The sequence below is a fragment of the Tetrao urogallus genome (genome assembly GCF_951394365.1).
Source record: "Tetrao urogallus genome assembly, chromosome: 31".
Taxonomy (NCBI): Eukaryota; Metazoa; Chordata; class Aves; order Galliformes; family Phasianidae; genus Tetrao; species Tetrao urogallus.
Window position 1 is genome coordinate 889,761 of NC_136844.1, and position 17,707 is coordinate 907,467.

A 17,707-nucleotide genomic window follows, 5' to 3' on the forward strand; every position below is an offset into this window, starting at 1 on the left:
ACCCTCCAGATCTGACACCAGCCCAGGTTGTCCAGGGCCCCATCCAACCTGGTCTCAAACATCTCCAGGGATGGAGCATCCGCAGCCTCTCTGAGCAGCTGTTCCAGCACCTCACCACTCTCATAGTAAAGAACTTCTCCCCAACATCCAATCTAACCCCTCCCTCCTTGAGCTTAAAACCATTCCCCCTTGTCCTATCACTGCCTACCTTTGTGAAACATCAATTCCCTTCCTTTTTATCATCCCCTTTTAAATACTGGAAGGTTGCAATGAGGTTCCCTTGCAGCCTTCTCGTTCCCAGGCTGAACAAGCCCAGATCCCTTAGTCTGTCTTTATAGGGCAGGTGCTCCAGCCCTCTGAGCATCTTCATGGTCCTCTCCTCATCCTTTGGATCCTCTCCAACAGCTCTCTGTCTTTCTTTTACTGGGGCCTCCAGACCTAGATGCAATGCTGCAGATGGGGCCTCACGAGGGCAGAGTAGTGGGGGATGATCCCCTCCCTGTCCCACTGCCACCCCCCTGCTGATGGAGCATAGGATCCCATTCTGAGGGATCACTGCCCTTCTGAGCTGCAAGAGCAACCTGCTGCCTCATGTTCAGTCTTTTACCTACCAGGACCCCCAGGTCCTTCTCTGCAGGGAGTCTCTACGTATATCAGGGACAGGGAGGTGATCGTCCCCCTCTGCTCTGCTCTTGTGAGGCCCCATCTGCAGCACTGTGTCCAGGGCTGGAGCCCCCAGGACAGGAAAGGCAGGGAGCTGTTGGAGAGGGGCCAGAGGAGCTGGAGATGAGCAGGGGCTGCAGCACCTCCCTGCAAAGACAGGCTGAGGGAGCTGGGCTCGTTCAGCATGAAGAAGAGAAGCTGGGGGTGAGCTGAGTGCAGCCTGCAGTGCCTGAAGGGAGCCTGCAGCCGGGAGGGGAGGCAGCTCTGTGAAAGGGGAGATGGCAGCAGGACGAGGGGAAATGAAGCTGAGGGAGGGCAGATGGAGGTTGGATGTCAGGGAAGTTGTGTGCTGTGAGAGCGGTGAGGGGCTGAACAGCTGCCCAGAGAGGCTGCGATGCCCCGTCCATCCCTGGAGGTGTTGGAGGCCAGGCTGGATGGGGCCCTGGGCAGCCTGGGCTGCTGTGAAATGGGGAGGTTGGTGGCCCTGCATGGCACAGGGGGGTTGGAGCTCCGTGATCCTGGAGCTCCCTTCCAACCCAACCGTCCTGTGACTCTGTGATTCTGTATCTGGGATTACTCCATCCCAAGTGCAAAACCCCGTGTTGTCCCCTTCACATCCCCTTCATTCCCCACACCTCCCATATCACTCCCTTAGAGGACACCAGCCACTCCCAGCCCTGATGTCAACCCACCCAAATCCCTACCTCCCCACAGCATCCCAGCCTCTCCCCAACCCCCCCCCCCCCCAGCGCCTCACCTCGAGCCCATCCCCCATTACATCCCCTATAAACCCCCACCAACCTCCGGACTCCCACCACCAGCCTTTGGATCCCTTACGATCCCCGTTCCTCCGTTGCTGAGGACGGCGTTAGGACCTGGCGGTGCTCACCTGAGCCCCGGGGCGAGGCAGGTACCGGCTGCATCCCCGCCCCCCGCCCCGCCCCCCGGACGGCACCTGCGGCCCCGAACCCGCGGCCGCCGCCGCTCCGGAGCGGGTGAGTGGGGGTCGTTTGGGGCTGTTTGTGGGTTTCGGTTTTCGTGTTTTTGGTGTCGGTTTGGAATCTCCGTCCCGCTCTTGAGTCCGGCTCGCTCGGTCCCGATTTTCGGTCTTTGTTTCGGGTTCCGGTCTCAGATCCTCTGTGCTCGGTCCGGGTCTTGGGTTCCCGGATTTCGGTTCCTCGTTCCAGAATTCGGTCCTGGTCCCAGTCTCAGTCTTGGGTCTTCAGTCCCGGTCCTGGCTTGGATCTCAGTTTTCTGTCTCTGATCCTGTCCCCGGTCTTTGGGGTCTCCTGTGTCCGTAGTCTTTGGGGTCCCCAGTCTTTGGGGTCCCCCAGGTCTCCCATCCTTGGGGTCCCCAGTTTTTCGAGTCCTCTTGGGTCCCCAGTGTTTGGGGTCTGAACTTTTTGGGACATTCCTGAGTCCTGGTCTTTGGGGTCCCTGGTCTTTGGGGTCCCCCTGGATCCCCAGTGTTTGGGGTCTGAACTTTTTGCGACGCTCCTGAGTCCTGGTCTTTGGGGTCCCTGGTCTTTGGGATCCCCCTGAGTCCTGGTCTTTGGGGTCTCCCAGGTCTCCCATCCATGGGGTCCCCAGTCTTTCAGGTCCCCCTGGGATCCCAGCCTTTGGGGCCCTCGGTCTTTTGGATCCCCAGAGTTCTTTGGTCTTTAGGGTCCTCTGGGTCTCCCTAGTTCCAGTCTTTGGGGTCCTCAGTCTTTGAGGTCCCTCCTGGGTCCCTGGTCTTTGGGGTCCTCAGTCTTCAGGGTTCCCCTGATCCTGATCTTTGGGGTCCCCTCTGGGTCTCTGCTATTTGGTTCCCCCAGTCTTTCGGGTCCCCAGTTCCCAGTTTTTGGGGTATCCTGGGTCCCTGGTCCTTGGGGCTCCATCAGGCCCATAATCTTTTGATACCCCAGGTCCCCAGTCTAGTCTTTGGGTCCCCCAGGCACCTGGTCTTTAAGACCCCCAGTTTCTTCCTTTGTGTTCCTGATCTTCAGGTCCCATTCCCTGGTCCCAGACCTCGGTGCTCAGTTCCTTTTCTGATCATCAATCCCATTCCTGGTCCCTATCTTAACTCTCTGGTCATGGGTCCCATTCCCTGATCCTCAGATCCCTGTCTCAGTCCTGTGTCCCCATTCTCTGGTCTTGAGTCCAGGTCCTGGTCTCAGCCTTTAGTCTTCTTTCCCAGTACTGGGTCCCCAGCCTTCGTGCCCCACTCCCTGATCCCAGTCCCATTTCCACCCTATTGCATCTTTGGGGTCTCCCACAGCACTCACGCCCTCTCCTACCCCCCAGCATTGCTCTCTTTTCCCCAATCTGCTCAAAATTAAAGACGTGCCATCGCACTCCCATGATGATGTGGAGGAAGGGGAAATCCCACCCGTGTGGGGCTGCTGCATCTCTTGGCTTTTTGCCTTCCCAAACACCCTTGGCACCCCAACCAACGTGGCCGCGCTGCCACGTGGAGCCGAGGGTGGTGTCAGGTGAGGCCGTGCTCTGTGCTGCGTTGATGCCTCTGCCTTTTTATTTACTTTCTGTGATCATCGTCATCGTTTTGCTGTTCTCCCACTATTGCTTATTTCTGGAGGGGGGAAGGGGGGGAAGGGAGAGAACATCTCTAGTTCAGCCTCTGGGGTTCCTCCCTCTGTCACCAAGGAGGAAGCAGCTGTCCCATCACATGGGCACTGTCCTGCTGCCACCCGTGGCTGTGACTGTGTTGGTGACCCTTTGCCCTAAATCCCTTTTTTTCTCCCGTTTATTTCTTCTTTCTCTCTTTTATTTTGTTTTTTGTTTGTTTGTTTGTTTTCCTTCCTTTAAAACCTCTTTTGAATGTAACAGGCTCAATAACTCTCTCTCCGAACAGCTTGCACGTGTCACTCTTGCTGCGTGCATCCTGGGGATGTTTTTGGGGTGGTCTAGGGAGTTTTTGGGGTTGGGGTGGCCAAGGGAGGCTCTGGGAGGGGGGAGAGGGGGGTCGGTGGTGGCTCTGAACCTTGGGAAGGGGTTGTGCAGTGCTGGGCTGGAAATGTCCTCGTGGCAATGCCCACCCCCGAGACGCGCCCTGCGGGTGACTCAGCCCTGCGGGAGTTTGTCACGATGTCACCGCGCTCCTATGGGACACGGGGAGGGGAAGCGGGGGGGGGGGGGGGGGGAACGTCCCACGTTTCAGTGCGGTTCCTACGGAGGCCTCGTGAAACCCCCCCTCCCCCGCCCAAACTCGTTCGGGACTTTAGTGGGAAAGGAAAGGAGAGTTTTGGGGAAGGGCTGCTGTGAGATGTCAGCGCCGAGGGGGCGGATGGCTGCTTTGGGGGTGGGGGGGAGGGGGCTTCTCTTTTCGGCTTTTAGGGAAGGAGATGGGGCGGTGGTTTAGGGTAGGGCCCCTTCTTCTCCCCTTTCCCCTCCCCCCCCTCCCCCGAGGGATGGACCTTTTGGGGCTGAAGCTGCTGTGCACCTTCCCCAGGGTGCTGCGCTGAGGTTCGTTAGCAGATAACGAGGTGCTCGTTAGCGCGATCAAGGCAATGGGGCCAGCAGAGGATTGGGGAGGGTGGAATTGGGGTTCCTCCTCTGCACCGACGCTGCCTTCACCTCATTGCACAGAGCTCCAGGAACATTGAAGGTGAAGCTGTGGGGGGAGGGAGCTCAGATTAGAAACAATGAGTGAGCAGAGATCCGGGGGGCTGGGGGGGGGTTGAGCGGAGATTGATTTTTATTTTTTTTTTCTCCCCCTTAATTCTGCTTTTTTTTCCTTTCACGTCGGGCAATAAAGCGCTGTCTGATCGCCGGCGTTGTGATCCCGCAGCCCTACGGGCACTGAAAGCGCTGACCCGGAGGCGGAGTGTCCCCCTCCCCTATAGCGCATCGCTGCTCTCCCCCCGCCCCTAAACCTCATGGGGCCGTGGAAGAATGGGGACCCCGCACTGAGCTCCCTGCCCTTGAAGTTGACAGCGGGGTGCTGGGGGAGGAAGGGGGGACTGAGCAGCTTCCAAAGCATTTTAAGAAAGAGAAAAAAAAAAAAAAAAAAAAAAAAAAAAAAAAAAAAAGAGGGAGGGGGGAGGGAGAGGAGGGGGAAGGGGGGGTGATCCTGAGGAGGAGGAGGAGGAGATGGCGGTGAATGGCTCCCGCGGAGCTTCTCCATGCTCCGGTGGCAGCGGCTCACAAAGAGCAGCGGGGAGGAATGGTCGGCGGATGGGGCAGAGCCCCGGGTGCTGGGATTGCTGCTCCCAGATAGCACAGCTCGGAGAGATCTGCACTCATCCTCCTTCCCAGGCAGGAGAAGTGCCCGAGGGAAGGCACTGTCCTTGCATCCCAAGTGTTGGAGTAAACTTTTCTTTGATGTTTTAGCTCTGTCGCACACCGCGTTGATCCTTCTGCTGCCTGCAGGGCTTGCAGGGTCGCACCGCTGGGGCTGGCGGTTTGGTTTGCGTCTTGCAGCCTCCTTTCAGCCTGTTTCAGCTGTTTCAGGGGGGGTTTGCCAGGTGCAGGTGATGAGAAGAGCTCTGGGAGAGGCGCTGCTCTCCGATGACGCCGGGCTGCTCCGCTGACAGCTTTGCAGGTTGCATGGGGGGGTGAATTAACCCCTTGTGCGTTTCTCCCTTCCAGGTTAACGGAGCCATGAAGCCCCCACGGACCCCCCGACCCTGAGCCGTGCGCCGCAGCTCCTGCAGACAGCATGAGGCTGCTCCGCCGCCGCTACAGCCCGCTGAAGGTGGCCCTGGTGGGCGCCGTCTTCCTCCTCTTCCTCTTCATCCTACAGAGGGACGTCGGGGACGGCGACCCGCGTGAGGAGCCCTGGTTGAAGAACATCGTCGATGGGAAGGACCAGGTCATCGACCTGATGCTGGGCGCCGTGCACAACCTCCGTGACTCCATGCCCAAGCTGCAGATCGGGGCCCCGGTGCCCCCGGAGGAGCCGCCCCACAGCTCCCGCTCCTGTCCTCCCGGCTTCTACACGGCAGCAGAGCTGCGCCCGCTGCTGGAACGACCCCCCCAGGACCCCTCCGGGCCCGGGGCTGATGGCAAAGCCTTCAAGAAAGAGCAGTGGACGGCAGAGGAGAGCAAGGAGAAGGAGCGGGGCTACGAGAAGCACTGCTTCAACGCCTTCGCCAGTGACCGCATCTCCCTGCAGCGTGCGCTGGGACCCGACAGCCGCCCCCCGGAGTAAGAGCCCCCTCCTCCCAAAAGTGTGCCGGCCTCCTCGGCTCCGTTCAGGCGAAGTTAAGAGGAAATCAAAGCAGAGTTGGGCCTGCAGCTCGTGCCCTCGCCCTGCAGCAGCATATTGCAGGAGCTCCATGCGCTCCCTGTGCAGCTGCCTGTTGCAGAAGCTCCGTGTGCTCTCCATGCAGCAGCCCAGCACAGGAGCTTCACAATTTTGCTCTGCAGCAGCATATTGCAGGAGCTCTGTGGATGCGTTATGCAGCAGCCTGGTGCAAGAGCTCCATGCAGCTCCCCGTTGCATGAGATCCATGACTTTGCTCTGTAGCTGCCCATAGCATGAGCTCCATGCACTCTCCGTGCAGTTGCCTGTTGCAGGAGCTCCATGCCCTCGTGCTGCAGCAGCGCCGTGCACCACCAGATGCATCAGCCCAGCAAAGAGGCTGCAGACCACTTTTGGGTGGGCCTGGCACCTTGGGAATACCCAATTTCTTCTCGATTTCTCTCTGCTTTATGCTTGATTTGTAATTGCAGCGGGTGAAATGGCACAGCAGCTCTTTGTGTACCTGCTCCAGGCTCCAGCATCTCCCCCCTTCCCCTTCTTTCTTCCAGCCCAGCCCTAAGCTGACTTTTTCTTTTCTTAGTGGAGTGGAACAGCCCCAGGCAGGGGGTGAAGGAAGCGGCTTCAGCACCGCCCGCCCGGATTAGAGTGTGCCCCCAACCCCTGCCTGGTCGGGGGTGGGTTTGGGGGGGGGGGGATCCTGGAGAAAAAAAAGCTCTGAATAGGAGGGAGAAGCCGTGCCGGCCGGCGATTATCCGTGCCTAGCAGGTGTAGCGGTCACAAAGGGGGAACACCGGGTCGGGGTGGGATGGGAATGTCATTCACTGGACCGGAGGCGACGGGGGCAAAGGGAGGGGGAGGAAAGAGGTAAACCCAATGGAAATCAAAGAGGCAGAGCTGCGGGGGCTGCCGGTGCCGCTGCCCCCCTGTGCGGAACGCCGCGGTGGGGGACGGCGGCGTTTTGTTCCGGCACGCCAACCCCGCTGCTTCTTCATGCCTGGTGCATAGCCGCGATAAATTCTGCTTTTTCTTCCCTTTTATTGTTTTGGGTTTTTTTTATCCTCCCCTCCCCTAGGTGCATCGACCAGAAGTTCAAGCGCTGCCCTCCCCTCCCCACCACCAGCGTCGTCATCGTGTTCCACAACGAAGCGTGGTCCACGCTGCTGCGCACGGTGTACAGCGTCCTGCACGCCTCGCCTGCTGCCCTGCTCAGGGAGATCATCCTGGTGGACGACGCCAGCACGGACGGTGTGTGGGGCTGTTATAGGGCTGTTATGGGGCTGTTATGGGGCTGCAAGATGGGGAGCAAAACGCTCCTGGGCTTTTCTGAATCGTTTCCTACTGCCTGGAGCCGCCGTTGGGTTTTTTATTCCATCTGGATGAAGCCCAGCTGCTCATCCCACGTCATACCTCGTTACATGGCTCGCTAATGAGTTCCACCCAAAGCAAACGAATGGCACGGCAAGGTGCTGGGAGAGGAGCAGACTTTACCCTCGTGCTCTGCTTCCGCCTCCCAGGGTGCGTGAAGCTGTGTGTGCTGCACCTGGAAAATAAAGGGATTTCTGCACCTGAAGCATCTCCTGCGGCAGGGCGACGCGTTGCTCAGCGTGCAGCGTCCCAGGGAGAGGTGTGGTGGTGCTTTCTCACACAGCACTCTGCTCTCTGCTGGGTTTTCTGCCCTGAGCACTGCTCATCCCTGTGCACTCACGGTGCGGGGTGACCTGAGTGGCGGATCCCATTCTGCCCCAGTGAGATCCGGGTTGTGTTTTGGCCAAGAAGTTGTGGCCTGGCTGTGTGCAGGCATGGGCGGGGCGGGAGATGCTAGGAGAAATTCTTGGAAAAGCCAAGCGTGGAGCCAGGAACTTTGTGATGGGGACACGGTTTGGGTGCCTCTGAGATTTTGGGTCTCTTCTGGGGTGTCCAGCTCTCTGCCGAACTCTTTGGGTATCCCTTCCCAAACCCCTCCTTTGGTTAGGTGGATCTGCTCCAAACCTGAGCCCAGGACAGCCCTCCTCATCCATTCCTCAGTGATGAAATTCTGTGCAGTCATACTGGCGCTTTAACTGCAGAGCCAAGAGCCCTTTTTCCCCCCATCACTCCTTGGTGGGGGCAAAATTGCAAACTTCATTTGGTGGGCATGGTGGGGTTTGGTTGGTGGTTGGACTGGATGACCTTCGAGGTCTTTTCCAACCTTTATGATTCAATTTAGGAACGTGATTTAGTGGATGCAGTAGGGATGGGCTGATGGTTGGACTGGGTGGTCATAAAGATCTTTTTTTGGTCATAATGGTTCTTTTTTTAGCAACCAAAAACCCTTCACGCTCCAGGAATGGAGAGGACTTGTGTCACCCCCCCCCCTTGTTGCAGGGTGCAAATGAGAGCAGGGACGCCCCTTCCCTCGCTGTGGGGACCCCGATGTGCTGGCGGGGGTGAGGAGCAGGGGCTGAGCTCACCCTGAGGCTGTCCACCCTCTTCTGTTCCCCCAGAATATCTGAAGGACGAGTTGGACCGCTATGTGAAGCAGCTGCAGATTGTGCGGGTGGTGCGGCAGGCGGAGAGGAAGGGGCTGATCACGGCCCGGTTGCTGGGAGCCAGCGTGGCGAGCGGCGAGGTGCTCACCTTCCTGGATGCACACTGTGAGTGTCCACCTCCCCACCACCCTCTGGGTGCCCCTGGGGTCGGGATGCAGCCCCCAGTCCTGGCGCATCCCATTGAAGCGATGCCGGTGAGGTCGGTTCACCCTTCCCTGTGCTCCAGGTGAGTGCTTCCATGGGTGGTTGGAGCCCCTCCTGTCCCGCATCGCCGAGGAGCCCACGGCTGTCGTCAGTCCTGACATCACCACCATAGACCTCAACACCTTCGAGTTCTCCAAGCCAGTGCAGTATGGCAAGCAGCACAGCCGGGGCAATTTCGATTGGAGTCTCACCTTTGGATGGGAGGTCGTGCCACCCCGTGAGAGGCAGAGGAGGAAGGACGAGACTGTCCCCATCAAGTAAGCCTGAGCATGGGGTGTTTCATCCTCCCTGTGCCAATGTAGAGCCCTACACCTGAGGAGGAACAACTGCACATGCCAGTGAGGGCCAAGGGCTGAGCTGCTGGAAAGGAGCTGCAGAGAAGGACCTTGGGGTCCTGGCTGGCCAACAGGGTGACCATGAGTGAGCAGTCTGTCCTGGTAGCCAAGATGGCCAGTGGAGTTCTCTTTGACCAAGGGTTGACAAATGGGGTGACCGTGAGCTAGCAGCGTGCCCCAGTGGCCGAGAACTCCAATGATGTCCTGGTTGACTGATGGTTGGCCAACAGTTGGCCAGTGGTTGACCACGAGCCAGCCCCAGTGGCCAAGAGGGCCAATGGTTCCCTGTGGGGCACTGCACAGAGCATGGCCAGCAGGGTGAAGGAGGTGCTCCCTGCTCTGCTCTGCACTGGGGAGACCCCATCTGGAGCACTGGACCCAGTTCAAGCCGGCAGGAAACTGTTGGGTGAGCCCCCCATGGAGGTTCCAGGGATGGTGGGGGCCTGGAGCTGTCATTTTTCTTGCTGCTTTGTGCCTTTTTACATTCCCAGCACAGTTTCCCCATGGGTTCTAGGGCCAGGAGCTCTCTGGCAGCTGATGCTTGGGCAGGGAGGGAAACCTCAGCGTAGGTTCGGTGAATCTACAGACACAAATGTAGGATAGCACTCCTCAGTTGCTTCCAGATCCAGCTAAATCTCAGTTCTTGCAAAGTCTCTCGTTAAGGGATTAATTGCTGCCTTTTCTCTTCCTGCACTCAGAGCCCGCTACCTGGGCATGGGGTGGTGCTGAGCTGGCAGAGCGGTAAGCAGGATGCTACCTGTGGGTTGGCTGCACTGATTTTCTTTTTTTTTTTTTTTTTTTTTTTCCTTCCAACCCAATTTTGCAAGCAAAGAAGCCCCCCAGCACCAAGGCACGCTGCCCTGTTTGCAGGCTGCAGTGGGTGAGCACGGCTGCAGAGCTCCCTGCTCCCCATGGGGTTGTGCAGCAAAAACAAACCCTTTGCTGGGTGTGCTGGGGCTGTTTGCAGCAGATTTGCAGCATTGGCTGCAGGCAGCAAGCTGAGCCCACAGCAAGCAGACAGGGACACCAGCAGGTGCAGGAAGGATGCTTGAGGTGTTGGTTTGTGCCCCCCGAAGTCGATCTGTTGTTCACCCCACCATTGCTCCATGCAGCTGGTGGTTAAGCTGTGAAAACACCAACAGTGCCACGGAGCTGTGTGCTGCAGGAGCTGACAGAAAGCATCCAGAGAAACGGGCTTTCTCCTAGGAAAAATGAAATAAAAACTAAAAATAATAACAACATAACTGCCCACTGACAGCCTCGGCTCTGGGAGCCCGGTGTCCCCGCCTTGGCAATGGGGTTCCTCCCACAGAGCCGTGTGGGGATACCTGACACTGTGTTTGGCTGCGGCTGCATCCTGTCCAGCAGGACTGGCTTTGTGCAGAGGTCACCCGGGAGACGTCCTGGCCCCAATAAAGGTCCCTTTCTCTGTGAGCTGTGCTGGCTCCCAGCAGTGTCTCATCTCTCCCCGCTCCTCTCTGCAGGAACGTGGCTGTTCAGCGAGCTCCTTTTTGTCCTCATATTTTATTATTTTTTTTCTCCCCCTTGAATAAAAGCAAGTTTCTGTTCCAGCCTCCCTCTTCTAAAGATCAGATGGAGCAGATTAGAAAAGCCAGAGGAGTGAATGGGGTGCCTGGTCACCGAGCTAATCTCTGCCTTTCTTTGCTGCGATAGGTTTTCTGTAATCACATCCACCGTGCTTTGCCCTGGATCCTGAGGCGACAGAGTGAGGCTGCCATGCTGCCCTGTGTTCCTGCTGTCCCCTGCTGGCAGTGGCTCCGTCCCCGTGGTGCCCTCTGCTGTGGCCATGGGAGCACGAGGGATCACATCTGGGGCTGGCACGCAGCTGGTTGAGGGGAGGCTGCTGCTGCCCAGTGCCACCCTCTGTGGTGTCCCCTGAAATTCAGATCTGCGTTCTGGTGTTTTCTTAACCTGTTCTGCAGATGGAGGCCCTCCAGCCTTATGTTTTCTCCCTGTCCTGTAGGTCCCCGACCTTCGCCGGTGGTCTCTTTGCCATCTCCAGGTCATACTTTGAGCACATCGGTTCCTACGACGACCAGATGGAGATCTGGGGGGGAGAGAACGTGGAAATGTCTTTCAGGGTGAGGCCGAGGGGGCACAGAATTCAGAGCGCTGCTTTGGGGGACGTCCTCGATCCCGGGGCTGCTCAGCCCCCACGTCTCATCCCTGCAGGTCTGGCAGTGTGGGGGTCAGCTGGAAATCATCCCCTGCTCTGTCGTGGGCCACGTCTTCCGCTCCAAGAGCCCCCACACCTTCCCCAAGGGCACGCAGGTCATCTCCAGGAACCAGGTCCGCTTGGCTGAGGTCTGGATGGATGACTACAAAGAGATCTTCTACAGGAGGAACCAACAGGCTGCACAGATGGCCAGAGAGGTACCTGCACGCCGGCAGTGGTCTCGCTGTCATAGAATCCTTGGATGGCTTGGGTGGGAAGGGACCTTAAAGAGTGTAGAATTTGTAGGATGGTTGAGTTGGAAGAGTCCCTGAAGATCACTGAACTTTGGGTCCTTAAGGATCATAGAACCATAGGATAATTGGGTTGGAAGGGTCCTTAAAGATCATAGAGCCATAGGATAGTTGGGTTGGAAGGGTCCTTAAAGGTCATGAAGCCATGGGTTGATTGGATTGGGAGGGACTTTGAAGATCACTGAACCGTAGGATGGTCAGGTTAAAAGGGTCCTTGAAGATCATAGAGCCATAGGATATTGGAATGGTTGGGTTGGGAGGGTCCTTAAAGATCTTAGAACCATTGAATGTTGAAATTGTTGGGTTGGAATAGTCGTTAAAGATTATAGAGCCATAGTTGGGTTGGAAGGGTCCTTAAAGGTCATAGAATAATAGGATAGTTGGGTTGGAAGGGTCCTGAAAGGTCATAGAATAATAGCACAGTTGGGTTGGAAGGGTTCTTAAAACCCATCCAGCTCCAGCCCCTCCTGTGGGATCCTGAGGTCTGAGCTCCTGCCCAGAACTTGGGTCTGATCAACAGGAGGTGCAAAAGCTCTGCAGGCTCAGCTTAGAGCAATGAAATCAAATGCAGATGGGAAAACACAACCAAGGAAAATAAATCCTTTGGGCCGTGACGCTTTCTAGCCACGTTTTTTTTTTTTTAACCCCAACAAAATGTTTTGCCACAGCTCAGCTTTGCTCTGGTGCCCATTGGGGTCCTGCAATGGGGGGGAGGACGGAGCTTTTGGCCTTGGAGGGGGATGAGGGGTTGGAGGGGGGGATTTCCTGCCGGCTCCGGAGGTCAGTTTAATTTTCTCACGTGACTTTGCCGATAGAAGACGTATGGTGACATTGCAGAACGGCGCAGGCTGAGGGAGCGGCTGCACTGCAAGAACTTCACCTGGTACCTGCAGAACGTCTACCCCGAGATGTTCGTCCCCGACCTCAACCCCACCTTCTACGGAGCAGTAAGTGCAGGAAGGCGGCGGGTTTTTGCTTCAGCTGGGAGCTGGAATCCAGCAGAGCTGGTTTGGGGGCCCCCAGGGACGTCGTGTGGCCTCAATGGGGAGGAAGATGCGAGCGCTCGGCGGAGCTCCGTGCCATCGCTGCGCACAGCCGGGCATCGGCGGCCCGCCGCTGGCGCTGACAGCAGGGCTCAGCCCCGCCTCTGCACCCGCTTCTGTTTTTCTCACCTTCCATTTCCTCAACCTTTCCTCCCCTCCCGCCGTCGGGCGGCGTCGCTCCGGGCGTTTCGCACCGCGGCCTGGAAAGGAGCGGAGCCAAAGCAGCGCCAGGCTGCGATCCGACGGGAAACCTTGGTGGGGCTGGTTTGCGGGTTTGGGGGCGTTTGGTTTTTTTATTATTATTTTTTTAAATTATTTCTTAATATTTTTTCCTTTTTTTTTTTTAATTTTACGCTTTTTTAAAGTTTTTTTAAATTTTTAAATTTTATGCGTTTTCACCTTTTTAAAAATTTTTTAAATTTATTTTATATTATTTTATTTTGTATGTTTTTAATTTTTTTATTTTATATTTTTTTGAGATTTTTAGATTTTTTTGTGATTTTTTTTTGTAATTTTTAGATTTTTTTAACCTTTTTTAATTTTACTTTTTAATTTTATATATTTCTAACTTCTGCTTTCTTTTTTATTTTTTAATTTTATTTTTTTATTTTATGCATTATAATTTTTTATTTTATGCATTTTCTGTTATATTTTATTTTTACTTTTTTTTAGTTTTATGCATTTTCTATTATATTATTTTTATTTTATATATTTTTATTTTTATATTTTTAATTTTATATATTTTTAATTTCATTTTTATTTTTTTATTTTTAATATATTTTCTAATTTTATTTTATTTTTAATTTTATGCATATTGTTTTATTTTTATTTTTTAATTCACATATTTTTTTTTACTTCTCGAATTTCTTTAATTTCATTTTAAATCGTGCATTTTTTTTTATTTTTCATTTTTTTATTTCCTTTAATTGTACGCTTTTTATTTTTTAAACTTTTTTAATTGTAGACTTAAAAGAAAAAAACTTTTTAATTTTTAAAAATACAGTTTTTTCTTTTTTTCTTTTATATATTTTAATTATTTATAATTATATATAAATATAAATACATATTATAAATATATATTTTTAATAAATATATTATATATCTTATATATTTATTATATATATTTATACATATATATTTAATATATATAAATATATAAATAATAAATATATATCCATAATATATATTTCATAAATAATAAATAAATAATAAATAAATAATTAACAATTATTAATTATAAATAATTAATAATTAATATTTAATAATGATATATATAATAAATATATATTTTTATTGTTATTGCTATTTATTATTATTATTATATATGTTAATAAATCTATATAATAAATATAAATTTTTAATTAAACATATTTATTATCATATCTTCTATTTTACCTTTTTACTTTTACAGATTCCATCGATTTTATGCCTTTTATTTTTTTTTAATCTTTCTATGATTTTTTTTTCTTTTTCATTTTAATTCTTTTAATCGGAACCAAAAATTATGAGTATTATTATTAATTAGTAATTCTTCTTATTTTTCCCGTGCAGATTAAGAACGAGGGCACCAACAGCTGCCTGGACGTCGGGGAGAACAACCACGGCGGGAAGCCGCTCATCACGTATCCCTGCCACGGGATGGGGGGCAACCAGGTGGGCCCAGCGCTGCCCCCGCAGCTCTTCGTTGCCCCCCTGCCCCCAAGCCGCCACCCGAGGGCCGTTTTATCACTGCCCCCCCCCCCCCCCCCAGTGCTCTTTTATCCCTTCATCCCCCCCCCCCCGGGGTCGTTTTACCCCCTCTCCCCCCCCCCCCCCAATCTCTTTCCTATCACTTCCCATCCCAGCTCTGAGAGCTGCTTTGTCCATTCCTCCCCCCCCCCCCGAGGTTTATTTCATTGCATTTCCCCACACACTGAGGGTTCTTTCAGCTGCTCCCACTTTGAAGGCACTCTTATCCCTTCCCTCCCCAGAGCTATTTTCTCATCTTCCCCCCCCAAGGACTGTTTTATCATTATTTCCCCCCCTCTGAATGGTTCCTCACCCCTACAGGCTATTTTTTTCCCCCCCTCGCCCCCCAAAGGTCTCCTTTATTGAGCGCTCCCCTGCCCCGAGGGCTCATCCCTGCCTCTCACATGGCTGCTGAGCCCCCCTCCTCCATTTCTGCTCTCTCCCCCTGCAGTATTTTGAGTACACAACTCAGCGGGACCTGCGGCACAACGTGGGCAAACAGCTGTGCCTGCGGGCGGGCGCCGGGCCGGTGCAGCTCGGGGAGTGCAGCTTCCGTGGGCAGCCCATGCGTGTGCCCCCCGATGAGGAGTGGGAGCTGACGCAGGTGAGCAGCACTGCAAACATCCCCTGTGCTCAGAGCATCCCCAAGCTGTGCACTCGGTGCATCCCAGCACCATGATGCACTCAGAGCATCCCAACACCACAGTGCACTCCAGCATCGCAGTGCACCCCAGCACCATGATGCACTCAGAGCATCTCAGCACTTTGCACTCGATGCATCCCAGCACCATGATGCACTCGATGCACCCCAGCACCATATTGCACCCCAGCACCGTGATGCACTCAGAGCATCTCAACACCACAGTGCACCTCAGCACCGTGTTGCACCCCAGCACCGTGATGCACTCAGAGCACCCCAGCACTGCAATGCATTCCAGCACCATATTGCACCCCAGCACCATAACGCGCTCAGAGCACTCCAGCACCATGCACTCAGAGCATCCCAGCACATCCCAGCACTGCAATGCACCTCAGCACCATATTGCACCTCAGCACCATATTGCACTCCAGCACCATGATGCACTCAGAGCATCCCAGCACTGCAATGCATCCCAGCACCACATTGCACCCTAGAACCATAATGCACTCATTGCATCCCAGCACCATGATGCACTCAGAGCACTCCAGCACCGTGATGCATCCCAGCACTGTGCACTCAGAGCACCCCAGCACCAAGCACTCGATGCGCCCCTGCTCTGTGGTTCTGCACTCTGGCACCCAGTGCCATCTTGCACTGCGCACTCCGTGCTGCATCCACACACGGAGCAAGTGGTGCTGCAACTCTGGGCTGTGCACTCACCCACATCCTTGTTCTGCGCTGTGTGTTGCATTCCCACACTGTGCACTTGATGCTGCATCCCTGCACTGTGTGCTTGGAGCCCCCCTGTGCTGTGCATTTGGTGCTGCATTACCTGCACGGTGCCTTGCACTCGGGGCTGCATCCCACCACCATGCACTCGGAGCATCCCTGCATTGAGTGCTTGCTGCTGCATGCTGGCACTGCACGTTTGGTGCTGCACCCCAGCACCATGCACTTGCTGCACCCCATTGCTGCACATACGGTGCTGCATCCCTGCTTCGTGCACTCGGTGCTGCAGCTTTGCGCAGTGCTTTGTGCTCGGTGCTGTGTCCCCTTGCTTTGCTCTTGATTGCAGCCCTGCACTTGCTGCTGCATCCCTGGGCCATGCACGATTGCATCCCAGCACCGTGCGCTTGATGCCACAGCACTGTGCACTCCGTGCTGCATTCCTTGCACTATTGCTCAGTGCTGCAAACCCACACAGCGCATTTGTTGCTGCATCTCCATGCTGTACTCTCAGTGCTGCATCCCCACACCACGCACTCAGTGCTGGAGCCCTGCACCGTGGGCTCATTGCTGCATCCCCTCACTGCACACTTGCAGCATCCCTGCACCATGCACTGCTGCATCCCCACACAGCACTCGGTGCTGCATCCCTTTGTCGTGCTATTGATGCTCGCATCTTTAGGGCTGAGCTGAGCAGACTCTGTTTTTCTCCCTCTCAATCCAGGAGCACCTCATTAAGAACCACGCATCCCGGATGTGCCTGACAGCACGTGGCAAGCACCCGGCCATGGCCCCCTGCGACCCCTCGGACCTCCACCAGCTCTGGTCCTTCACCTAACGGCAGCACACCGGGACCCAGCCACGCTCAGGGCACTGGCAGCCAACTCTTTCCCCTCCTTATTATTATTATTTTTTTTAATATTATCATCTTTTTTTTTTTTTTTTTTTTTTAATTTAAAAGAAGCAAAACGCCTTAAATATGCTGCAATTCACGTCTGGCCTTGAACTCAGCCCTATGCCTTTTGCAAACCCTGTGGAGGCGGGGTGATAATGTGAGAAGCTCCAAAGAGGGGGCGTGGAGGAACCCCAAAGTGGGGTCGTGGAGGAACCCTGAAAGGGGCCGTGGAGGAGCCCAGTGCTGCGTTTTAGTGCCTGGATGGGAGAGATGATGCTGGACTCATGCTGGGCTCATCAAAGAGACTCCAAACTTGCCCTTGGGGCATTCCAGAAGCTGTCACAGCTGCCCCACATGTGCCCCTTCCCCATATCTGAGGAGGGCAGTGGGGTTGGCCCGGCTGTGGGAGATGGACCAGGGGCTCAGCCCATAGGGAGGAGCTGGGATGTATGGGGTGGCTGCCGGGACCCAGCCCCACAGCAGCATCCAGTGTCCCCACTCGCGGTCGGGGAGAGGGACCTCAGGCAGCTCTGTGGGGCCACCTGCCTTAAATCCCAGCCTTGATTGTAGGGGAAACATTAGAGGGTTGTTGTTGCTATTATTTTGGTCATTATGATGTTGTTGTTTCTTGGGGTGGTTCCATTGGTCCTCGTGCTGAGCAGGAGGAAGGGGCAGGGCTGTGGGGGGCTCCTGGGTGCTATGCTGGGGCCACCCAACCACAGTCCCTGCTGTTTCCCAGCCCCACTTCTCCCCCCACCCCAATTTTGGTACCGTTTCATTGATAGTTGGGGAAAGCTCCTCCTCTAAATGGATGGGGAGGGTCCACCTTTGGGTACGTGACCTGAAATAAAGAGATGATTTATTTTACAGACCCCGTCTCGGCTCTGTTTCCTCTCCCAGAACTGCCCCCGAGTCCCCAGCCCTGCTCTGATTCCATTGCCCTGGAAGTCCTCTTCATTATCTGCAGCTCAAATGCTCCCTTGGAACCCCATTCTGGCAATAAGGTGTTGACTTCTGGAGGCTCAGGTTTGCCATGGGTAGAACTGGGTTGTGCCTCTGCTGTGTGTGCCCTTCTGTGCTGATAAAAACAAAGAGGTGATTAATCAAAGACAATTTTTCCCCATGAAACCTCATGTTTTCTACAGTGACAAGAGCAGAAATGTGACAGCTGTGTTCTTTTCTTTCCTATTTCTTTTTTTTTCTCTTGTGCCCATGGAATCTGGGACGTGTGCCCACTGCTGTTTTCCTGTGG

The 17,707-nt window shown here is 54.2% G+C and overlaps 1 protein-coding gene across 1 annotated transcript; it reads left to right on the forward strand.

The window, feature by feature from the left end:
- Positions 1-5,323: 5,323 nt before the first annotated feature.
- GALNT6 (polypeptide N-acetylgalactosaminyltransferase 6) lies at positions 5,324-16,398 on the forward strand (the record flags this gene model as incomplete). Its single annotated transcript, XM_079547728.1, has 10 exons — positions 5,324-5,811; positions 6,942-7,114; positions 8,353-8,502; positions 8,624-8,858; positions 10,921-11,038; positions 11,130-11,330; positions 12,239-12,370; positions 14,018-14,119; positions 14,646-14,798; positions 16,285-16,398. 10 exons carry the CDS (start codon positions 5,324-5,326, stop codon positions 16,396-16,398), a joined length of 1,866 nt encoding a protein of 621 aa, XP_079403854.1.
- Between the last annotated feature and the right edge of the window lie 1,309 nt (positions 16,399-17,707).